The sequence below is a fragment of the Macaca nemestrina genome, chromosome 1 (assembly GCF_043159975.1).
Source record: "Macaca nemestrina isolate mMacNem1 chromosome 1, mMacNem.hap1, whole genome shotgun sequence".
NCBI lineage: Eukaryota > Metazoa > Chordata > Mammalia > Primates > Cercopithecidae > Macaca > Macaca nemestrina.
In genome coordinates, this window is record NC_092125.1 from 227,954,687 (window position 1) to 227,975,498 (window position 20,812).

The 20,812-nt window shown below is 58.2% G+C and overlaps 1 protein-coding gene across 4 annotated transcripts in view; it reads left to right on the plus strand.

Moving 5' to 3' along the window:
- Positions 1–3,110: 3,110 nt before the first annotated feature.
- The window catches only part of LOC105479678 (chromodomain helicase DNA binding protein 5), an 81,695-nt gene continuing 63,993 nt past the window's right edge, over positions 3,111–20,812 (plus strand). For 2 of the 4 annotated variants that reach the window (XM_011737806.3, XM_071067390.1), the window contains exons 1-2: positions 3,168–3,370; positions 14,979–15,106. In XM_011737806.3, coding sequence (XP_011736108.2) covers positions 3,292–3,370; positions 14,979–15,106 — 207 coding nt within the window. In that variant the 5' untranslated portion in view covers positions 3,168–3,291. Of the gene's footprint in view, positions 3,371–6,619; positions 6,698–14,978; positions 15,107–20,812 lie in introns of those variants that run through there. The other 2 variants (XM_011737801.3, XM_011737816.3) reach the window with 2 other exon arrangements.

Here is a 20,812-nt window from a genome sequence, read left to right on the forward strand (position 1 = left end):
GGTGGTGCAGGGTCCACACTTTCCCAAAAAGGCTTCAAGTGCAACGAAAGTCTTGGTGTAGCAGGTGGGCACTGAGCCTTCACTGCAGAGGACACTGCGGTCTTGAGTGACGCTGTTTCACCCCTGCCGAGGAGGAGGTGTGGGGCAGAGTTTTGATCTACGTGACTGGCTGTGAGGTGGTGTATGTACAAGCACTTCATTGCCCTTGAGAAGCCGACGGTGCCAGGTGGCCACAGCGTGGATATGCGTTGTTGAACGAACTGGCCTCAGGCGGGGCTTGGGGGTTCCTGGATGAGGAGTTCATGTAGCCCTGGAATGGAAATTGAGTATGGTATGTGCAGAAGATGATAAGCTTTTTCAACTCTTTTCTTGGAAAAAGTTTTTTTTCTATTTTTGAGACAGTCTCGCTCTGTCACCCAGGCTGGAGTGCAGTGGCACAATCTTGGCTCACTGCAACCTCTGCCTCCTGGGTTCAAGCGATTCTCCTGCCTCACTCTCCTGAGTAGCTGGGATTACAGGTGCCTGCCACCATGCCCAGCTAATTTTTGTATTTTTAGTAGAGACGGGGTTTCTCCATGTTGGCCAGGCTGGTCTTGAACTCCTGACCTCAGGTGATCCGTGATCTGGGATTACAAGCGTGAGCCACTGCACCCAGCCAGAAAAAGTGTTTTTCCTTGATGCTTTTGTAACCAGTATATTAAAAAATATTTTGATTTTGGAATTGTCACTGAGATGTAATTACGAGCTCTATGATCAGCAAACATGAGAATCTTGTCTCCTAAAACAGTAACCTTAATGATAGGCTTGTTCTCGCAACTGCAGAGTTTACCGAATGTTCACTGCTTTAGGGATTGCTTTTAACGTCATGCATTTTTGGCCCATTGTCATTAAAATGCCCATTTGATAGTTTGACAATAATAAGGGCTCTTCTTTAAAAATGACTGGAGAGCCGGGCATGGTGGCTCACGCATGTAATCCCAGCACTTTGGGAGGCTGAGGCAGGCGGATCACGAGATCAGGAGATTGAGATCATCCTGGCCAACAGGGTGAAACTCTGTCTCTGCTAAAATACAAAAAATTAGCCAGGGGTGGTGGTGCTGCCTGTGTCTCAGCTGCTGCTGGGGAGGCTGAGGCAGGGGAATCGCTTGAACCCGGGAGGCGGAGATTGCAGTGAGCTGAGATTGCACCACTGCACTCCAGCCTGAAGACAGGGCAGGACACCATCTCAAACCGCCCCCTCCCCCCCAAAACAACAACAACAACAAAAACAAAAACTGGAGATTTGTAGTAAAAAATCCATTTATTTCTAGCATTCCAGTTTTTGTTTCGTTTTGCCTTTGGACATTAAATAATATTACCTAGTTGCAGTCATAGGGAAGAACAGGATGGGGAGAGGATTATGACTGATGAGCATCTCGGCTCTAATTTGTTGCCAAATTAAGCAGTTAGAACTGTTCTTTCTTGAATGATATCTTGACTTTCTCAGCCTCGCCTTGGGAATTGGAGCCAAGGTTAATGATGGGGGCGGCTTTCTGGTGATGAGAAATATTGTAAATCAGAGTTTTTCTACCAAAGGGCAGGGGACCTTTGAAAGGGGTTAGAGAGGTGTTGGGGAGCTGGTAACTGAGGGGTGGGCATGTCAGCTTAGGGGTTTCTTCCCTCGTGGTTACCATTTAGGGAGACAGTTGGTCTGGAAACGAGGAAGAAGCAGGTTTGGTTCAAGCCTTAGTGATCTGGGGCTCCCCCTGGCTAGCGGCTCTGTGGGGGAAACACAGCCTTGGGAGGGGAGGCCCTTTGGTTTCCTGGACTGCTTCCCTGAAGAAGGTTCCTTTCCCCTTGCAGGCGGCCAGTACCGGGCTGATCCAGCGTCTCTATCTACAGCGTGGTTAAAGCGGATCTGGGAGATGGAGGGGTTCCCAACACCCCAGTCTTTGGTTCCAGAAGGCTGGACCGACCTCTCCTTGTCCAGGGATGAATGCAGAGGGTCTTTTGTTTGGGGCTTGCTGGCAATAAAATTGGACGGGAAGAAGCGGAAAACTGCTGCCGATCCTGCGTGTCTCAGGTGGGATCCCCCAGTGCCCCTGCGAGGCAGTGAGAGACCCTCCCTTCACGGGCCTTCTGGGGTTAGAGAGCTGGCGGTCGGCCAGCCCCTGGAACTTTTGCCTTCTTAAGGTAGCTTTAAGACTTGCCGCCGCGGAGACTGGAGGCGCTTATTTAAAATTCCAGTCTTGCTCCCGAGGGCTTTGGCCTCCATCTTCACCTTTAACGACCGAGGGCTGGTGGCAGCGGCTCCCTCCTGCTCTGCGACAGGTGTCGCTTCTGAGCGGGAGTTTTGGGCACAGACATCGCAGATCCGCACCACCCCCAGGGGTCTGCATGGGTTTGAGCTGGACCCAGCCTGGAGGGGCTTTTTGGAAGAGGGCAAGTGGGCGGTGGGAGCGGGGAAGCAAGTGAGGGGAGCCCGCCTGCGCGGATTTTTCGGCAGTAATCAGACCCACAGTCTCCAGAGCGTCTTTTCCCAAAGTGTGGAACACATTTTTCTTCTAAATCTCTTTGGAGAGGGGGTTAGGAATGTGCCGAGGCCGGAGCCGCGTGCGGGGCGGGTCCCGGCGCCTGTGAATCGAGTGGGGCAGCGGGCCGCGCGCTGCCCTGAAGACCCCGCCTCCGCGCCCTTCCGGGGCTCGGGGCCCAGTGCCTTAGCAGGCAAGCGGCGGCGGCTCATCCTGCCCCGGGTGCGCCTCGTCTCCCCCTGCGCCCGGGCTCGCCAAATCCCGGCTGCCCGCTCGTCCGTCGGGTCCCCAGGCGTGCGGACGCCTCGACGGCTCCCCCTGCCGGGGCGCTCCCCAGTCCCCACCCTCACCCGGCCCCTCAGGACTAGTCCCCCAACTTGTTCTCTGCTGTTAACTAGTAGCGCTGCCGGAACGATGGGATGGGGTTGCCACAGCAACCAGACTGGACGTCACAATCCGGGCATGTGTGCCGCCCCCCCGCCGTGCCGCCGTGCCTCCGGCGCTGCCGCCGCCACCCTCGGCGGGCTGCGGGACTCAGGCTGCGGGGTGCGGTGGGCGGAGCGCCTGGGCTTTGCGGGGAGCAGGCTAAGGCGGCCGAGAGAAAGGGGGGTCGAGACGGGGGGGTGGAGGTTTGGGGGGGTGGGGGGGGCAGGCGGCCGCCATCTTCTCGCCGAGGCCGCCTCGCCCGCCGCACGCGCCCGTCCGGCAGCGCACGGGTTAAGGCTGGCACCGCGCCCGGCGGGAGGGGGGGCGCCCACCTCCCCTCCTCCCCGCGCCGGGCATGCGGGGCCCACTGGGCACCGAGGAGGAGCTGCCGCGGCTGTTCGCCGAGGAGATGGAGAACGAGGACGAGATGTCAGGTGAGCGGGGCGCGGGTGCGCCCCGGGCCAGAGCGGCGGGGGTGCTGAGACGGGCCGGGCCCAGGGCCGGAGCACGGGCGGCGGGGGCGGTGCGGCCGGGCTGGCGCCGCGCAGGAGGGGCGCCTGGGCTGCGGGGCTGCTCTCCCGCCCTCCTGGCGCCGCGCGGCCAAGGGCGCGGGCTGGGTGAGCGCCCGGGCGCGGCGTGAGGGCGGCTAAGGGCGGGGTGCGATCCGGATCTCCCGGGCGGCGACGCGGGCCAGGCGGGCCAGAAGAACCCGGGCGGGAGCCTGCGCTGGGGGCCCCGGCGGGGAGGGGGCGCGGCGCTGCCGGGGTCAGCCCGCGTGCCCTTGAAGGGGGCGGGAATCGCGCTAGCTCCTGGCGCTGCGCACCCCGCGCCCGCATCCCACCACCGTGCGCCTCTGGCCTCTCCGCGGGCAGGCGGGACCCGGCCCCCGGCCCATCTCGGCCGCGGGGCGGGCTGGGTGGGGCCCAGAGCGGGGCGAGGACCGGCGGTGCTTGGGGACGCATCGAGCGCCCAGGATGGGGAGGCTTCCCTCCCGGCCTAGGAGGGCTCGGCTCTGGGGCGCACGGGCTCAGACCCCTGCTCCATCCTGCCATGGGCCTCTGTGCGCTGTGACCACTGCTCCCAAGCACTTTACCCGGGCCGCCGGCGTCCTTCTGGAGCGACCTAGCGCCCGCCGCTGTCTCCAGCCCCACCATCGCCCAGGGTGGTGGCCGTTCCTAACCCACTCTGCCTTGGCTACGGGCCTGATGCCCCAGGGCCACCGCCCCTGCCCTTACCATCTCTCTCCTTTTATCTCTCTCAGAATTTAGTATACACAGGACTGTGCGCCAGGGGTTGCCTTGCAGGACAGTTCTTTAGTTAACTGCTCGCCATTTGTTTGGGACGTTTTCCCTCCTGGCACAGCTGGGTAGGGCCCCACCCTGTCAGCCACCCACCCTCCTTTCTGGGAGACTCTTACTTCTTGGCTTCCCTGCACCAAGTCTGTGGCCCCTCTGGACTTCGGAGAGACTTGTGGGAGGCTGGAGGCCCTCCCGGGCCCAGGAAGTTGCTTCTGGTCCCCTCTGACTTCCAGGGGTGAGAAGATTCCACACATGGACACCTCCAGCTCCTCTTGGAGGAAGCAGCCAGCGTCTTCTGGGGAGGGTATTCCCACCAGGTGGCCACACCCCCTGCCCCCTTCTGTTTGCTTGCTTGGTTAGTTGGTGGCTTTAATGCTGTGACTGGGCTCCTACAGGAGCCTGGCACTCACCTCGCCTATTAGGCCAAGTTGGCAGCAAGCGTTCTGGGGACGGGGAATAGGGGAGTCCTCACTTGGGGTGGGGTTGCCTGGACAATAGTTGACTGTCATATCCTGGGTCCTTGGAATTAGACCCATTCTCTGGAGGGGAACTCTGAGGCCCAGCACAGGCACAAAAGTCAGTGGCCATTTTCCACCCAGGAGGCTGGCTCCCCAGTGAGCCAGTTTGCTGTTTCCTCAGTAAGTTGTTTGTTGTGGTGTTTGGGGTGTGGCCCTTTTGTGGCATCAGGGGCATTTCTGGGCTGCACTGACCCTGCGGTGTAGTCCCCTGGCTGTCTTTCCTATCTTACACTCCTGCTTTCTCTGACTATGTGGAGACATAGAGGCCGGGGAGGGGAAGAGGCCAGGGAAGGTGCCCCCAGTCTAGTAGGTACCTGACTCACTGCTTGGGCCAGAGAGGCGGGGCTCTGGTCATCCTGCCCACCACCCATGCTCCCCCTTGGTGGGTTGGCCCCAGAGCGTCCAGGAATACCCCCAGAGCCCTGCAGAAGAGACGCCCTGCTCTGGCACCTCTGGCCTGGGGATTTTGCCCCCATCCATCAGCAAGGCCAGCTGCTCCACCTCCAGAGCCTTCCCAGGCTCCTGGCTTCTCTCCATGTCCAAGCCTCTGTCTCCTCCTGCCAGTCCCCTCCAGGGCCTTCTACCCAGTCCTTATGACTACCCTCTGCACAGCAGTTGGGGTCACCTCGTGAACCCAAGTCAGACCCTGACCCGCATGGCTCCAGTCGCCTCTGAAACCCTTGTCCTGGTCCACTCCTGTGCCCCTTTCTTCACAGCAGCCACAGTGGCCTCCGTGCTGCTTCTGAAACCCTCCATGCTCCATCCTGCCATGGGGCCCTGGCTGTGACCTCTGTCTGACCTGCTCTTTCGTCTGCTCACCGCTGCCGCCTAGTCATTTAGGTCCCAGCTTGAATGTTATGATAGAGACACCCTTGCTAAGACAGGGCCTTCCAGTCACTCTGAGACACATTGTCATGCTTTCTTTGGAAGAGCTGGGGTCTTGCTGTGTTGCCCAGGCTGGATTCTAACTCCTGTGCTCAAGCGATCCTCCTGCCTCAGCCTCCCTAGTAGCTGGGACTACATGCTTGTGTCACCACACCCCACATACTCAAAACGTTATCATCAGTTTCCTCTTGGATCTGTGGGTGTCCCCTTCAAGTGTAACTCTCTCGATAACCTGCCGTGCCCAGTGCCTGGAACCATGCATTCCTGAGAGATGGTTGTGGTTTCAGTGTCTTGAGGGCTGGGACTCCCTAGGTCACCCCAGCTTCTGGCTGTGAAGACAGCCCTAGCCAGGCCTCCTGTCAAGTTGCACTGCTGGCCCCCCACTCACCCTGAGTCCAAGCTCAGCGGTGGTGACCCCCACAGACCAGAGCCAGCTGGTTCCAAAACACGGAAGTTTGTGGCTGGAAGAACTGGTGTTTTGGAAGCTGTCATGATGATTTTTCAATCTACAGCTATTGAACTCATGACTTGTCCTATCTTTTTTCTTTGACTCTGCTCATCTCCCACTTCCCCCTGGGAGTTGCTCACTCCCAGCAGTGAATTAGTGTTTCCCATGCGGTGGTGGTGGGGAGGGGGAGGTTTGCCCCGGCCAGCTCTGGCATTGAGGCAGGTGTCTGAGCCAGTTTCCAGGAGGAAGGCAGGGTGGGTGCCTCTTCTGGTTTGGGGACCAGCAGCTGCCAGATTCTCCTGGGAGTTGGGGTGGCTGGTCAAAGCCAGGGGTCAAGAACTGGTGGGATGAGGCCTTGGATTCCAGCTCTGAGCATTAGCTGAGTGCCAGGCAGCCCTCTCCTTGGTGTGCCCACTTGTAGAATGGGGACATAGCACTGGCTACCTCATAGAGGGTTATTATGAGGAACAGTGCACGTGGAACATTAGGCCACAGTGCCCAACACATAATAGGTACTCAATAAACTGTGGCTGGTGTAATTAGCACCAGCCAAGGGGGGCAGCTGTCCTGCCTTCTCCAAGGAAATGCTTCTGATACTTGCACCCTTAGCCAGTAAGCCCAGGGGAGTGGGAGCCTGGGTGGGAGGAGGGCCGTGAAGCCCGAGGTAGGGCTGGCGGGAAGCAGGAGAGGGGTTCAGAAAATGTGGCTCTCAGCCCTCTTAGGGCCACTGCCGGGCTGGCAAGTTCCCTGCCTCGTTGGCCCAGCTTTTCCTCAATCACAGACAAAGCTAGTGAGCCTAGACTGGGCAGCGTCTAGACTAGGCACCGTTACCACTCTGGCCCCAGTGACAATTGGCCCTAGCTGTGTGAGTATCTTAGGCTTGCTTCCTCAGGTCCAGGGGCCCGGAGAGAGCGACAGTCATGATTCCCAAAAGACCATGACTTTTTAGCCTGCGCCTCTACCCCTGTGGAAGCATGGTGTTTTTGGCGGGGGGAGTCCCAGGGAGCCTGATTGTGTTTAACATTCTTTTCTGGGAGGAGGGAGGCAAAATGAGCAGCACACTTTGCCCAGTGACTTGGCCAGTGGGTTATTCATTATCATTCCAAGTTGATCAGGTAGTAAGATCCATCTGTGATTTTATCAGTTCATTCAGTCGCTCACCTATCATCCATCCATCCATCCATCCATCCATCCATCCATCTACCTACCCACCCACATCTACCCATCCACCTACAAAACCAACCTAGTAACCATTCACCATCCACCTATCAGTCCATATCCATACCATATCCATCCATACATCCATCCATCTGTTCTTCCTACTCACTATTCATCCATGTACCATCTGTCCATGCTTCCCACCATCCATCCATCCATCCATCCATCCATCCATCCATCCATCCATTCATCCATCCATGCATCCATGTATCTTCCTGCTCTCCCACATCTACCCATCTACCCACAAAACCAACCATGATGGTGAAGTTACCGTTCACCATCCACCTATCTATCCATACGTATATCCATCCATCCGTTCATCCATCTGTCCATCCATCCTTTTGTTCTTGTTCTTCCTATCCACTGTTCACCCATGCACTATCTGTCCATGCTTCCCACCATTCATTCATCCATCCATCAATCCATCCATCCACCATTCGTTCATCTTCCATCCACCATCCATCCATGCATCCATCCATCCACCATTAATTCACCCATCCACCATCCATCCATCTGCCCAGCCACCATCCATACATCTGCCCACCCACCATTCATGCTTCCATCCATTCACCCACCACCTATCATCTATCCATTCATGTACCCACCATTCATCCATCCATCCACCCACCATCCATCCATGTATCCATCCACCATCCACTCATCCATTCATCCACCATCCATTAATCCACCCACCATCCATTCATTCATCCATCCACCATCCATCCATGCATCCATCCATCCATCCATTCACCATTCATCCATCCATCTACCCACCATCCATCCATTCATGAATCCACCATCCTTCCATTAATCCACCCACCATCCACTTATCTATTCATTCACCACTCATTCATCCACCTACCATCCACGCACCATCCATCCATCCGCCATCCATCCATCCATCCATCCATCCATCCGTCCATCCATTATCCATCCATTCATCAATCCACCATCCAACCTTGCATCCATCCACCATCCACTCATCCATTCATCCACCATCCATTAATCCACCCACCATCCATTCATTCATCCATCCACCATCCATCCATCCATGCATCCATCCATCCACCATTCATCCATCCATCCACCCACCATCCATCCATTCATGAATCCACCATCCTTCCATTAATCCACCCACCATCCACTCATCCGTTCATCCACCACTCATTCATCCATCCACGATCCACGCACCATCCATCCATCCGCCATCCATCCGTCCATCCATTCATCCATCGATTATCCATCCATTCATCAATCCACCATCCAACCTTGCATCCATCCACCATCCACTCATTCATTCATCCACCATTCATTCATCCACCCACCATCCGCCCACCATCCATCCATCCATCCTTCATCCACCATCCATCCATCCACCCACCCACCCACCATCTATCCATTCATCTTTCATTCATCCATCCATCCATCCATCATTCATCCACCACTCATCCATCCACCATCCATTCATCCTTCCATCCATCCTCCATCTTCCATCCACCATCCATCCATCCACCCACCATCTGTCCATCAATTCATCATCCTTCAATCTATTCACCATCCGTCCACCATCCATTCATCCATCCACCCATCCACCATCCATCCATCTGCCACCCATCCATCCATCCATCCACCATCCATCTATCTATCCATCCACCCACCCACCATCTATCCATAAATTCATCATCCATCCATCTATTCACCATGTGTCCACCATCCATTCATCCATCCACCCATCCACTATCCTTCCATCTGCCATCCATCCATCCATCCACCATCTATCCGCCATCCATCCATCCATCCATCCACCCACCCACCCACCATCTATCCATCAATTCATCATCCATCAATCTATTCACCATCCATCCACCATCCATCCATTGACTATACAATTATCCATCCACCCATCAGAGACTTCTGGAATATCTTCTCTGAGCTGGGTACTGAACACAATGTGTATTGTCTCACTTTCTGGGGCTTTTGCTTATCTCTGTGGCTCTGTCATTATTTCACTCTCTTTCCCTGTCTCTCTCTCTTCCTCTCTCCCCATATCTGTCAGTTTTCATCTCCCCTGAGGTCATGCCCATGCCTCTCTCTGTCTGGCCGTTTCTCTCTGTTTTGTCCCTCCCTGTCCCTCCAGGTTGACTCCCCCTCTCTTCCCCTTCTCACCTGTCTGTCCTCCTCCCCACCCATGCCCTGGGGCCTCTCCCTGCCTTCCCTGCACCCCGATACTGACTCCCCCCAGGCCCCAGTCACTTGGGGTAAATGCCTCATCTATCTCTGTCTCTTCCCTCTACTCCCCACTCAGGACTGATGCTTTCTTTTGATGTGACACCAATGAGGTGATGTCTGGGTTTTGTTAAATGTCATAAATAAATTATGAATCCTCTCTTGGGCGGGTGTACTGCCCCCCTTTGCCAGCATAGGGCCTGTCTCATTGGGGGAGGTTCAAGGACTAACGGCAGCCTTAGCCTGAGGACTCTTCCTTGGCCAGCGTCTAGGGTGGCCCTGAGAACCCCTGGCCCAGCAGTGCCCAAACTAGAGACCACTGCCTTCTGCCCTTCGCCACTGCTGCCCTGACCCTCCTGAGTCTCGCTGGGCTCTGCCTGCCATTGCTGAGCACCTGCAGGCATCGTGTGGATGCTTTGCATTCACAGTTTTTACTTCTCCCCATCGCCGTGGGGGAAAGGCTGCCACATTACGGCCATTTCACAGATGAAGAGAGAGGCTCAGTGGGGAGGGGACTTGCTGGCATCACCCCCAGGAAGGGTAGCATTAAGCCTCTGCTGCCACTGTTACTCCCTCCTCCTGACCTCCTGGTGGCCTGATTCTCTGCTTGGTGCTGGCTGGGGAGTCCGGGTGGGGAACAGCAGGAGCCCCTCTCCCCAGGTCCTGGAGAGAGCGGTGGACGTTGAGCGGGGTCCCTGTCCTTGGCAGGTTTGCCAGCCTTTGCAACCTGGTGATGGTGTTCTCATCCCAGCTCCTGGCTTGGCCCCCTGCAAATCCTTCGACCACCGAGAATCAGATGACCTAACTTTCGCTCCACAGTCACATGCCTTCCCCTTGTTTTGATCACCTTGTGTTTGCCAGGTGCCCTGGCGACTGCGTCCTTGCTCCGCTGCGGCCCCCCCCAGAGGAGTCGGGGGCTGGAGCCTGGGCCTGGCAGAGCCGTGGGGCTGTATGCAGGGGGACTAGTGTGGTGAACCAGCTTTGACCCCCTTGAGGGACCTGTGACCTTCCAGACCACAGACCAGCCTGAGTCACCTCAGTGTCCCCAGGGCATACACCGAGCAGGTTTACACAGCGTGGGCTGTTTCAATGCTGGATTCTGGGAGGGTGCTGGGGGAGAGACTTGGCAAGGGGGAGGGCGCCCACTGCCTGGGTTCAAACCCGGCTCTACCACTGCCAGCTGTAGGACTGAGATGTGGGTAAATAATGAGGTCCTCTGAGCCTCAGTTTCCTAATCTGCAGATGGGGATAAGAATAGAACCCATCTCTGAGCCAGGCGTGGTGGTTGTGCTTGTTGTCCCAGCTGCTCAGGAGGCTGAGGTGGGAGGGTCGCTCGAGCCCAGGAGGTCGAGGCTGCAGTGAGCCATGATCATAACACTGCACTCCAGCCAGCGACTCTGTCTCTAAAATAAATAAATAAATAAAAGCTGCAGACCAGAAAAAATTGTACCCCTTTCTGAGTTGCTGTGTTGAACTGATACAGATTAATCAGTACTAGGTACTTTGGGCCTGGCACGAGCCTGGCAGATGGTATGCAGGTAACTGCCGCTATTGCAATGCACTACCCTCGTCAGCCTGGCCGCAGCCTGCAGTGGCAGCCTAGGCTAGCCTGGGGATCCCGCAGGGCTGAGCTGGCACATACTGGGAGCTACACAGGGGCCGGGGGAACTCTGGAGGAAGCAGCAGAAGGTGCCTCTGCTTCCTCTGGTTGACTTCAGCCCCACCCCACCTCCACCCCCAGGAGGTGGGTGATCACAGGGTAATGGGTCTTAATTAGAGCAGGCTTGGATCTGTGGAGCCTCAGGCCCTGGAGGGGTAGGGCTGGTGCACGAGGGCAATGCCAGGTGGGCCAGGAGGGCGGTGAGGCAGCCACTTGGGGCCAGGAGCTGGCAGGACGAGGAGTTCTGAGGTGAGGTTGCACCTCCCCGGAGTCCCTCACCTGGCATGGGTGGGATCCTGCCTTATCACTGGCTGCATGCTCTGCGTCTTGGAACCATCAGGGCCTCTGCTCTGTCCCCACCAGATGGAGCCATAGGGAGGAGGAACTGGTGGGCTCAAGGGCACAGGCTGGGGCTTGGGGAAAGGCTGACTGTGGAGTTGCTTGGATGGTGACCCCCAGGTCTGGTTTTGGAAAGCTCAGGGCCTGCTGCAGGAGCAGAGGGTGTCCAAGGGCGGGAAGGGGCTGAGGCTTGGCTGAAGACTGGACTGTGTGGGGTGGTGGTGGGGGCAGTGTCACAGAGAATCAGGTGTGCGGTGACTTCAGGGCCACCCACCTGAAGCCATCTGGGGAGAGGAAGGGCCCATCAGAGACAGGGGTAGGCAGGGCTGAGTTCCCATTCCCGTGTGCCAGCTCCAGAGCCTTCTCAGAGGCGGGTTTCACCAGGCAGAGGCCCTGGGCTGTGAGGTCTTCTGGGAACAGAGTGGGGGGTCTGTCCACGGGCAGAGGGTCTGGGGCCTTGTCCTCAGAGGCCTGTTCTGAGCGTGGGGTAGGGCCAGAGCAGGGTCCTCCTTTGTCCTCCCCTTACCCGTGGGCAGATCCCAGACTTCCTTCCGGAATTTCCGGCAGCCACCTGTGCATGCCCTCGTCCATTCTGTTGCTCAGGCGACCAGTCAGTGACCATGTGCCGGGCTGGGTTTCCTAAGTCTGGGACCACCCTGCTGGAAGGGGACAGCTGGAAGGAAGCAGGAGGGAGAGGCCCCCCTTCGAGATTGCATCAGCCGGAGCCCATTACATAAGCAGTGTTGGGCACTGCCAGGGTGTGGGGGTGGCTCTGCCCAGGCGGTCTCCTGCGGTGACGGGGGAGGCGGAGGCCGGGTGGCAGAGTGGGCAGCTGTGGACTGGCATCCCATCAGCTGCCCCACCACAGACAGCTCCCTGCCAGCTCTGCCACTGCCCCACCGACACCTACTCTGCAGGACAAGTCTGGGGGGATCCCTGTGCACGTTTTCAGCTGGTTTGAAAAATCCCCACCTTCCCACACCAGTGATCAGAGGAATGGGACGGGGTCAGCTGGAGCAGCCCAGCCCCTGCCCCTGGCTATGTGGGGCCTGACCCACATAAACCCACCTGGGGCAGCCCTTGCTGTTGGCTCCCCTGTGTGCCCTAGCCCTCCACAGGGTGCCCTCCCTGTGTGGGAGCCCCAAGCACCTGGCTACCCTTGAGGAAGGCCCTGGTGCAGAGAGGCACCAAGACAGTGGTGCAGCCCCCACCTTCCCCTGGTGCAAACTGGCCCTGTGGGATGCAGGGGTGGGAGGGGCGTCCGCTCAGCCACCAGAGCCACCAGTGCCCCAGAGGAGTGGGGACGGTGGGGCTAAAGCTGCACCCATGGTGTGGGCAATGGGAGCCCCAGAGACCCAGGGTAGGAGGCCTCCTGTCCCCCTTTCTCTGCTTAGGACTCTCCAGGGGTCCCAGGCCAGGCGATGGGGGCCTGTGTGGAGGGTGACAGGTGAGTGTTGGGTGTGTCCTGGGCCACATGCATGTCTGTGTGTCTGCATGTGGCGAGTGTGTCTGAGCGTGTGGGCCACGCTGGGGGACGCCTCGAGGCCCTTTTGTTGACCCTAAGGTCACCAGACTGCCTGGGTTCAAACCTGGCTCCACCACTGCCAGCTGTAAGTGGTTATGATAAAAAAAACTTCCTTGGGGGAAGGGGCTCTCTGTCTGTAAACTTGATCCAGTGGGGACACTCTGCCCGCTTTCTGGGTGAAAGCCTCCTGGTGGCCCCAGGACCTCTCGTCCTCCTCGGGGTCCCACTCGAAGCAACCCTCAGACTCTGAGTGACACTCCCTGTTGTGTCTCCACTGTCACAGAGGGTCGGGTCTGGGGTGTCCGTGGCAGAGGGTCTGAGGCTGAGGGGCTTCTCTTTGCTCCTCGGCTTCCCCTGAGTGCTCCTGAGTGCACAGGTGATGGTGGAGAGCGGGTAGGGCAAGCTGGATGGGGCGCTGGGGCCGCAGGCTGGCATGAAGGGCTCGCTCTCTCGTGGGCCCTTCTAGAGGACTCTTGGAGGTTCTTTCCTTCTGGAAGCCTCCTTTGCCCCCACAGGCAGAAGTGTCTCTACTTTGGGTGGTTTGATTCTTGCTACTCTGCCTGCCAAGAGGACCCTCCCCACTGCCCCTCCACGGCTCATGTCTGGTGCGCAGGAACTCCAGGCTTGGCTACCCTTTGTCTCTCCTGATTTCCCAGATGAGGGTCAGACCCCAGGCCACTGCTGCCACAGCAGGGGTCTCGTGTCACACCCCCCAGGACACGTGTCAGCCCTTCCTGTGGGTTGGAGGTTGAGGGAGGCAGACCTGGAACTGTGGCCAGTGTCTTCAAAGATACTCCCCTCCTGAGCCTGCCCGGCCTGGGCCCCCTCGGCCTTCCGAGTCAGTGCAGGTGAGGGCAGCTCCTGAACACTCAGGTGTGCTGGGCACAGCATCTCTCTGTGGACTGTCACAGCTTTCTAGTGCCCAGCTGTAATGCGCTTGGTTTCCCGTTGTGAGTGTGTTGGAGGTGGGGGAGTGTGGACCTGTATGCCTGTGTGTGCACAGGTGCGGGATCCAGGAGGAGATACAATATGGTCTTGGATTCTCTATTGAGGCAGCATCCTGTCAAACCCGTGGCGTATCCTGGCATCTTCCTTGCTGAGTTTGTCCTGCAAATCCCCAGGGACCTCAGGTATGGGACCCGAGCGTCCCTGTGGTCCGCAATTCTCTTCTTCTCTATTTATTTATGTTTTTTAAGACGGAGTCTCACTCTGTTGCCCAGGCTGGAGGGCAGTGGTGCGATCCCGGCTCACTGCAACCTCCACCTCCTGGGTTTGAGCGATTCTCTAGCCTCAAGTAGTTGGAATTACAGGTGCCTGCCAGCATGCCCAGTTGAGTTTTGTATTTTTAGTAGAGACTGGATTTCATCCTGCTGGCCAGGCTGGTCTCAGACTCCTGGCCTCAGGTTATCTGCTCGCCTCAGCCTCCCAAAGTGTTGGGATTACAGGCGTGAGCCACCGTGCCCGGCAGGTCCAGCGTTCTCAAGTCACCTCCTGGCCACACTGTGGTCCTCTCTGTGGAGGGGAGAGATGGGCCTCACTGAGGTCTGTGCTCTGCTCTGTCGGCCCCGACTCCTTCCTGGTAGAGGCGCTCTGTTTCTCGGGCAGTGACGGCAGCAAGGCAGTTCTATTTGTTGTTCGTGGAGGTTCAGTTTTCTGAACGCTGTCCTGTCAGGGCCAGGTGGTTATTGTCCTATTACAGAGGAGGGAAGGAAAGGCCAGGAGGTGAGGTGATGTCACACAGTCCCTAGAGCTGGGGCCCCTGTTTTGTGTTCTCCCACTTCACCAGGTCTGGGGAGAGCAGGGTGGCTGTGACCTGGCACAGTTGGGTGTCCGGGGTCTTAGCATCCCCAGGGCTGGCGCTGTGTCTTCAGGGCTGTCCTGGAGGAAGCTCAGGAGTAACCACTGCCACCTTCTGATTTTTCCAGAAGAAGAAGATGGTGGTCTTGAAGGCTTCGATGACTTTTTCCCTGTGGAGCCCGTGAGCCTTCCTAAGAAGAAGAAACCCAAGAAGCTCAAGGAAAACAAGTGTAAAGGGAAGCGGAAGAAGAAAGAGGTGAGGGGCAGCACCTGTGCTGGCGAGTTGGGGTCAGGTGGGGTTGTGGCTGCATCTGCCTGGCCGCAGAGGAGGGCTGGGGTCCCTGGACCTTGGAGTTTGAGGGTTTCTGAGAGCTGAGTTTGATGAAGAATGCCATAACCAGTGTCTGATACGAAGCGTTGTGCACGGAAACCTTTTTAAGACGTTGGTGAGCTATCCTGTTTCTGGAGCAGGATGTCGGAGCGTCATTTTTCCTTCCTCCCGTTGTCCTATCCTGTGTGGGGACAGGGCCAGATTCTGTCGCCACGGTGCCTCCCTACCTCCCTGCCCCGCTCCCCGCTCCATAGCTGACTCCGTCCCTCTAAACTGAAACCTGAAGAAAGTGAAGTCAGTTGAAGAGAAGCAACGCCCCGTTTAGGGACAGTCACCTGCAGGTGACCTCTTCATTCCCGTCACTTTCTCCCTGGTTCTTGGCTGGTTCTGGATGGGCGAGGCTGCCGCACGCTCCGCTGCCTCTGGTTGGCGGGGTGTGACGGTGCGAACATGTCCCTTGTCTTCCCACGCTGCTGACACATTCCGAGCGTGCTTCTCTGTGCTTCACGCGGGCTCACTTGATCCTCATGACCAGCCCTGGAAATTGGTGGCATTCGAAGGATGATCGCCGGTTGGCAGATGGGGAAACTGAGGCGAGTTTGCAGCTTTAAGTCCTTCCTACTTGCACTGGCACACTGGGGTCTCTGCCATTTCCTCACCATATGTTTTTGGCTTCCTTCTGGGTGTCTCCTCTGATCCTCCAGGCCACCCTGTGTTGAGAACAACGGCAGGCACCTCACTTCACAGAGGAGAGCAGGGGCTCAGAGGTGCCCTGGCCCAAGGTCACACAGTGACACAGTGGCAGTACTGAGATCTGAACCCAGGGCTGTCAGCTGCACCAGTTGCCCCTGCCAGGCGTGTTTCTCCTCTCCTGCCTGCCCCGGGGGGACCTGAGGCCAGCTCTCCACCTTTCTTTCCCCCTGCCTAGAGGGGACTGGGCTGGCCCCACCTTGCAAGTGAGAGGCACAGGGAGGTAGCTGGTGAGGTGCAGTGGTGGTGGGGTGAGGTGCTAATGCTAAGCGGGTGCCCTTGGCAGCACTGGGCCTGGATCTAGGCCTCCCTGCAGAGTGAGATGGGGAGGTGGCTGCCAGAAGAGCCTAGGGGTGGGTTTGGGGAGCTTGTCCCAGGCTGGAGATGCTCCCTGCTGTGAGGGTTTCGGGAGGGCTTGTTGCGGGGGGTGCACCATGGGTCTCTTGTCCCGTGAACAAGGTGCGATCACTGGAAGGCTTTGAGCAGAGGAGAGACTGATGTGACATGACAGCCTGGCAGGCTCCCCTGGCAGCTCCAGGGCCAGGCCAGAGGCAGGAGCAGAGCCCTGGGGAGGGAGAGATGGTGGTGGCAGGGGGCGAGGGTCCCTGCCTTCACCTCTGGGCCTCGGGTCTGTGTCCCATTTCCACCTCCCCGGCTTGTTTGGGGACTTGGAGGCATTTTGGAGGGCTCTGAACTCTACCTGCAGCCTGTGGTTCCTCCTCTGGTCTGGGTGTCAGCCTGGGGACGTTGGGAGGGCAGAGCCTGCCCTGGACTGTGTCCTTGGTCCTCACGGAGCTCAGGGACTGCCATGGAAAGGATGGGGCTGGGAGGTGTTGGCCCCACCCCTCTGGTCAGAGCTGCCCCAGGTGTGTCCTGCCCCTGTGCTCTCTGCTGGGGGCGGCGGTCAGCATCTCTCACCCACCTCCTACCGGCCCTCCTCTCCCGGCCTCTGCCTTGCCAGGCCCCTGCAGCCCTGGGCCCTCCTAGGAAAGCTTCCTGAGTGTGCCTTGACCATGCCCCACGGCCCCCTGGTCCGCAGCCTGTGTGGCATCCCCACTGCTGCCTGCCCCCACCCCCACCTGCTTTGCAGCCGATCCAGGCCTTTCTGGTCCTCCGTGCACACGAGTGTGTGCATGTGACTGTGTGTGTACCACCCTGTCTTCCCCTGGAGAGACCCTGGCCCCTCTGCCCGATTCTGCCTGCCTTCTCTGTTGCCCCTTAGCTCTGTGCCCCATCTGGCACAGTGTCGGGGATGGATGTGTGTCTGTCCCTTTCCAGGAACCCCCCCTTACCACTGGGCCAGCATGGGGGCTGCATGGGGAGGATTTGTGAGGTGAAGGGGGGACCCGGGTCTGTGGAGCTGGGTGTCGAGGCTCCTGCCTGGCCCATCATGCCCCAGAGACTCCCAGGCCTACGCTCTGAGGCTCCTGCATCTTCCCCAGGGTCTCAAAGAGGGTGAAGCTCCCTGTCCCTGTGATTCGATGGGGACGCGGAGATAGGACAGGGGAAGCGGGAACTGTGTGCCTGGAGGGTCCCCCAGGGAAGGAGAGGCTGTGAGCCAGCTCCTTTGGTGAGGGACTCCCTGAATTCCCTGCTGCAGCCCCTGCCCTCCTCTTCTGCTGCTGTGGCCGCTGCCCCCTGGCCCCAGAGGTCGGTCCTTGTGCTGGGCCCCTAGGGGGTAGATGGCTCTGGGGCTGCAAGGCCCTGGGATGAAGGCACTGAGACCGTCTGGCAGAGGCTGTGAAATCTTGCTCTGCTGCCGTCCCCGCCCTCACTCCTCACACCTGGGCTCCATGGGCTCAGGGTGATGTGGATTTTAGGACCCTGAGGCCTCGTGGTCCATGGCAGGGACTCCTACCTGTGCACCCCCTGCCTACCTCCTCTGAGTTAGAAGCTGGGTGGGAGTCTAGGCCAAGAAGGGCAGTGTCACCTGGGCCTGGGTCTCAGGCCACTGTGCTGGGTGAGCCTGGCTCCTAAATGCAGATGAAGGAACCAGTGGGGTGCAGCAGAGACCTATGGAAGCCCCTGTCCCCCCAGGTAGGGCTGGCTCCCCTCCCCTCTCCTGGGCTCAGGGTACAGCCCCAGCCCTGGCTAGGAAGGAGGCTTGGGGGGTGGGCAGCGTCTGGACAGTGGCGAGGCCTGGGGGCTGGGGGCCAGGTGGTCTTTGAGGCCTGGGAGGGCTGGTTCTCCGACTCTCTCATTCCCAGAGCGATGATCATGCTGAGCCTTCCCTTTTCCAACTGGCCCAGGTCTTCCCTCCCGCTTCTTTCTGTGACAATATGTTTTTGGTTTTTGTCCAGGTCCCTGTCTCTCTCTGGCTCTTGCCTGTCTGTCTCTCTCTGGGTCTCAGACTTGGTCCTTCCCTCTGGCCTGTGCTTGGTCTCCACCTTGGTAACCTCTCGGCATCTCCTCTCTGTCCTTGGCCCTCTTTTCTCTCTTCCCCCTCTCCCCTCATTTCCCTCCCTCTCTTTCATTCGCTCCACCCCTTCCTCACCCTCTCTCCTTCTCTCTGCTGAGATGCAGTTCTGGTTCTTGGAAGGGGAAGGGGGCTGGGATGGACAAGAGGCCTCCGGAGGTGCCCTCTCCCTTGCATTTGAGAGCCTGGCTCGGGCCAGCTGTTAGATCTTAGGGGGTCTGGAGCATGCTGTGGCCCAGCTGCTGGGTGCCCCCTTGCCCACCTGCCTGGCAGACTTGGGACCCCAGGATAAAGGCAAGGGGATTTCACCCCTCTGCCCCTCCCTGCCTCCAACCAGGTGGCTCCAAGATGACGGGGCAAAGGGACCAGGGCAGGTGGGCCGCAAGCCGCAGTTTGTTGGTTGGGGGAGGCCGGCAGCAAGTCGTGGATTCTGATTTACATAAAATAACCGGGCTGCAGCCGGAACCTGAGCATATGTAGATGAAGCTCCCTGTCAGACCCTAGCGAGCGCAGGAGGGAGAAATGATTTCAACCTGTACTGCAGCGGTTACCATAGCAACCAATTATTCAGTGCTAAATTATAACTGTTTATAACACTGGTGAATGGGAAGGCTCCTATTTCATTCTTCCTTTTTCCCTCTCAATCTTGGAGGACCCCAAATGGAGAATGACCGACTCTCCGCACCCTTCCTTTTGAGTTTAAATGTCTCCTTTTTCAGGAGATGCGGTGTGTGTTCGGAGCATCGGGCCTAGAGGGAAGGGAGATGGAGGTGGGAGGCCTCCGCCAAGAAACATCTGCGGAGCTGGGAAGGAGGAAGGGCGGCGGGACTGTCCATTGGGATCCCCAGGGCCTGATCGCATGCTGTGCCTTCAGCAGGGTGGGGGCTCAGAGCAGAGACCCCTCCTGCCTGCCCCTGCCTCCTGGCACACATAAGCTGGGCATAACATTCAAGGCAGCTTTGCAGGTGGATTCCATGTGGGGACTCCACATCCACTAAGACTCTTCTGCTAGCTGATGGAGCATCCCCTGTAGTCACACCTAAGGCTGCTGTAGCTGAAAGGTCAGTGCCCAGGTCGAAGGCCAACTGTCATCTGGATCTTCATGCCTGCAGTGTGGTTTGATGGCCCTTAAACCTTAGGGCTGGGTTGGTTCGGGAGCTTAGTTAGGGAATTACTGGTCTGTGTCTGTGTCTCCTCCCCCGCATGTGGCTTGGTCTATGAGCCTCTCTGTATGTTTTCAGACACTGAACTGCAAATCTATCTCTGGTTCTTGATCATTTCTTCCCTTCTTGCCACTGGATGATGCTTCGTCCCTCCAGGTCCCGCTGATGGGCCACTGCTCTGTTAGGTGTTTTCAGAACTATTTGGAGCTTTCTCTGCAAGGAGAGATTTTGGAAAAACACCACAAAAAGGAGGCCTAGTTCTAGAGTGTCAAAACAGCTGGATGCAGGGTTCTGCCCTGCACTGTTACCCTCAGCCAGCCCCTGGTAGGGGAGGAGGGCTCTGATGAGATCTGGTGCAGGTGGGAGGCCCAGCTGTGGGGGCTCCATGTGGTGGAGGCAGGGCAGAGGCTCAGGGCAGGGGAGGCAGGTGGGGACTTGGGAGTCAGACCCTTCTCTTCAACTGGACTCTCCCCAGTGCAGGCTGATGGAGGAGGGAGAGAAGCGCACCTGCTTCCAAGAAATGAGGGCTTTGCTGGCTTGCCTGAGCCCCAGTGGGTGACAGCAGGGCAGGGGCCACAGATGGGCAACAGACATGCCCGACGTCACCTGAGCCCATTCCGTGCCAAGGATCTGTGCCCTCCTGCCCTGCCACTTAACTCTGAGTGGACACTGGGTGAGCCCTTTGTCAGTGCCGGGCTCACGGCCTTCTGCCAGCCCTACTCTCCCAAGCTGGCGTGCGCTGCTGCTCCTGCCAGACAGTGGAGGCTGCTGGAGGTACCTTCCCCTCCTTATCCCTCCCTCCCTCCGGCTCTCTCTGGGCCGCCACTCCTGGTCTCCCCTGCAGGTCGTCAAGGGGCCTGCTTGCCATCAGATGCCGGGTCAGCACCCCACAGATGTTGCCACAGCAGCCCCTTCTTGTCCGGGTCCTGCTCCCTCTGTACCGTGTTGCCGCCCAGCTGCTGGCAGCCTCTGTGCAGTTAGCTTGAACGCAATTCCAACAGCAGAAATGTGGGGGTGACTCTGATGTGTCCCCTCCAGCTTGTCATCCTGGCTATATCTTTGGCTTCCAAGCAGAGCTGGGGTCATCATGGGTCGTTTGGGCATGTTCTAGGCATCATCAGAATCACAGTGGCCTCTGGTGTCTACGCGTGGGCATGGTGGTGTCGGGGGAAAGGGTCATTCTCACTGCAGCCTGCTCTGGCTTGGCCGAGTCCCCTGCCCAGGACACGGCAAGGCGGCCCAGCCCTAGAGACCCGGGTGCATGTCCCATCGTGCACCCCGCCCCACCCCGGCTCAGAGCAC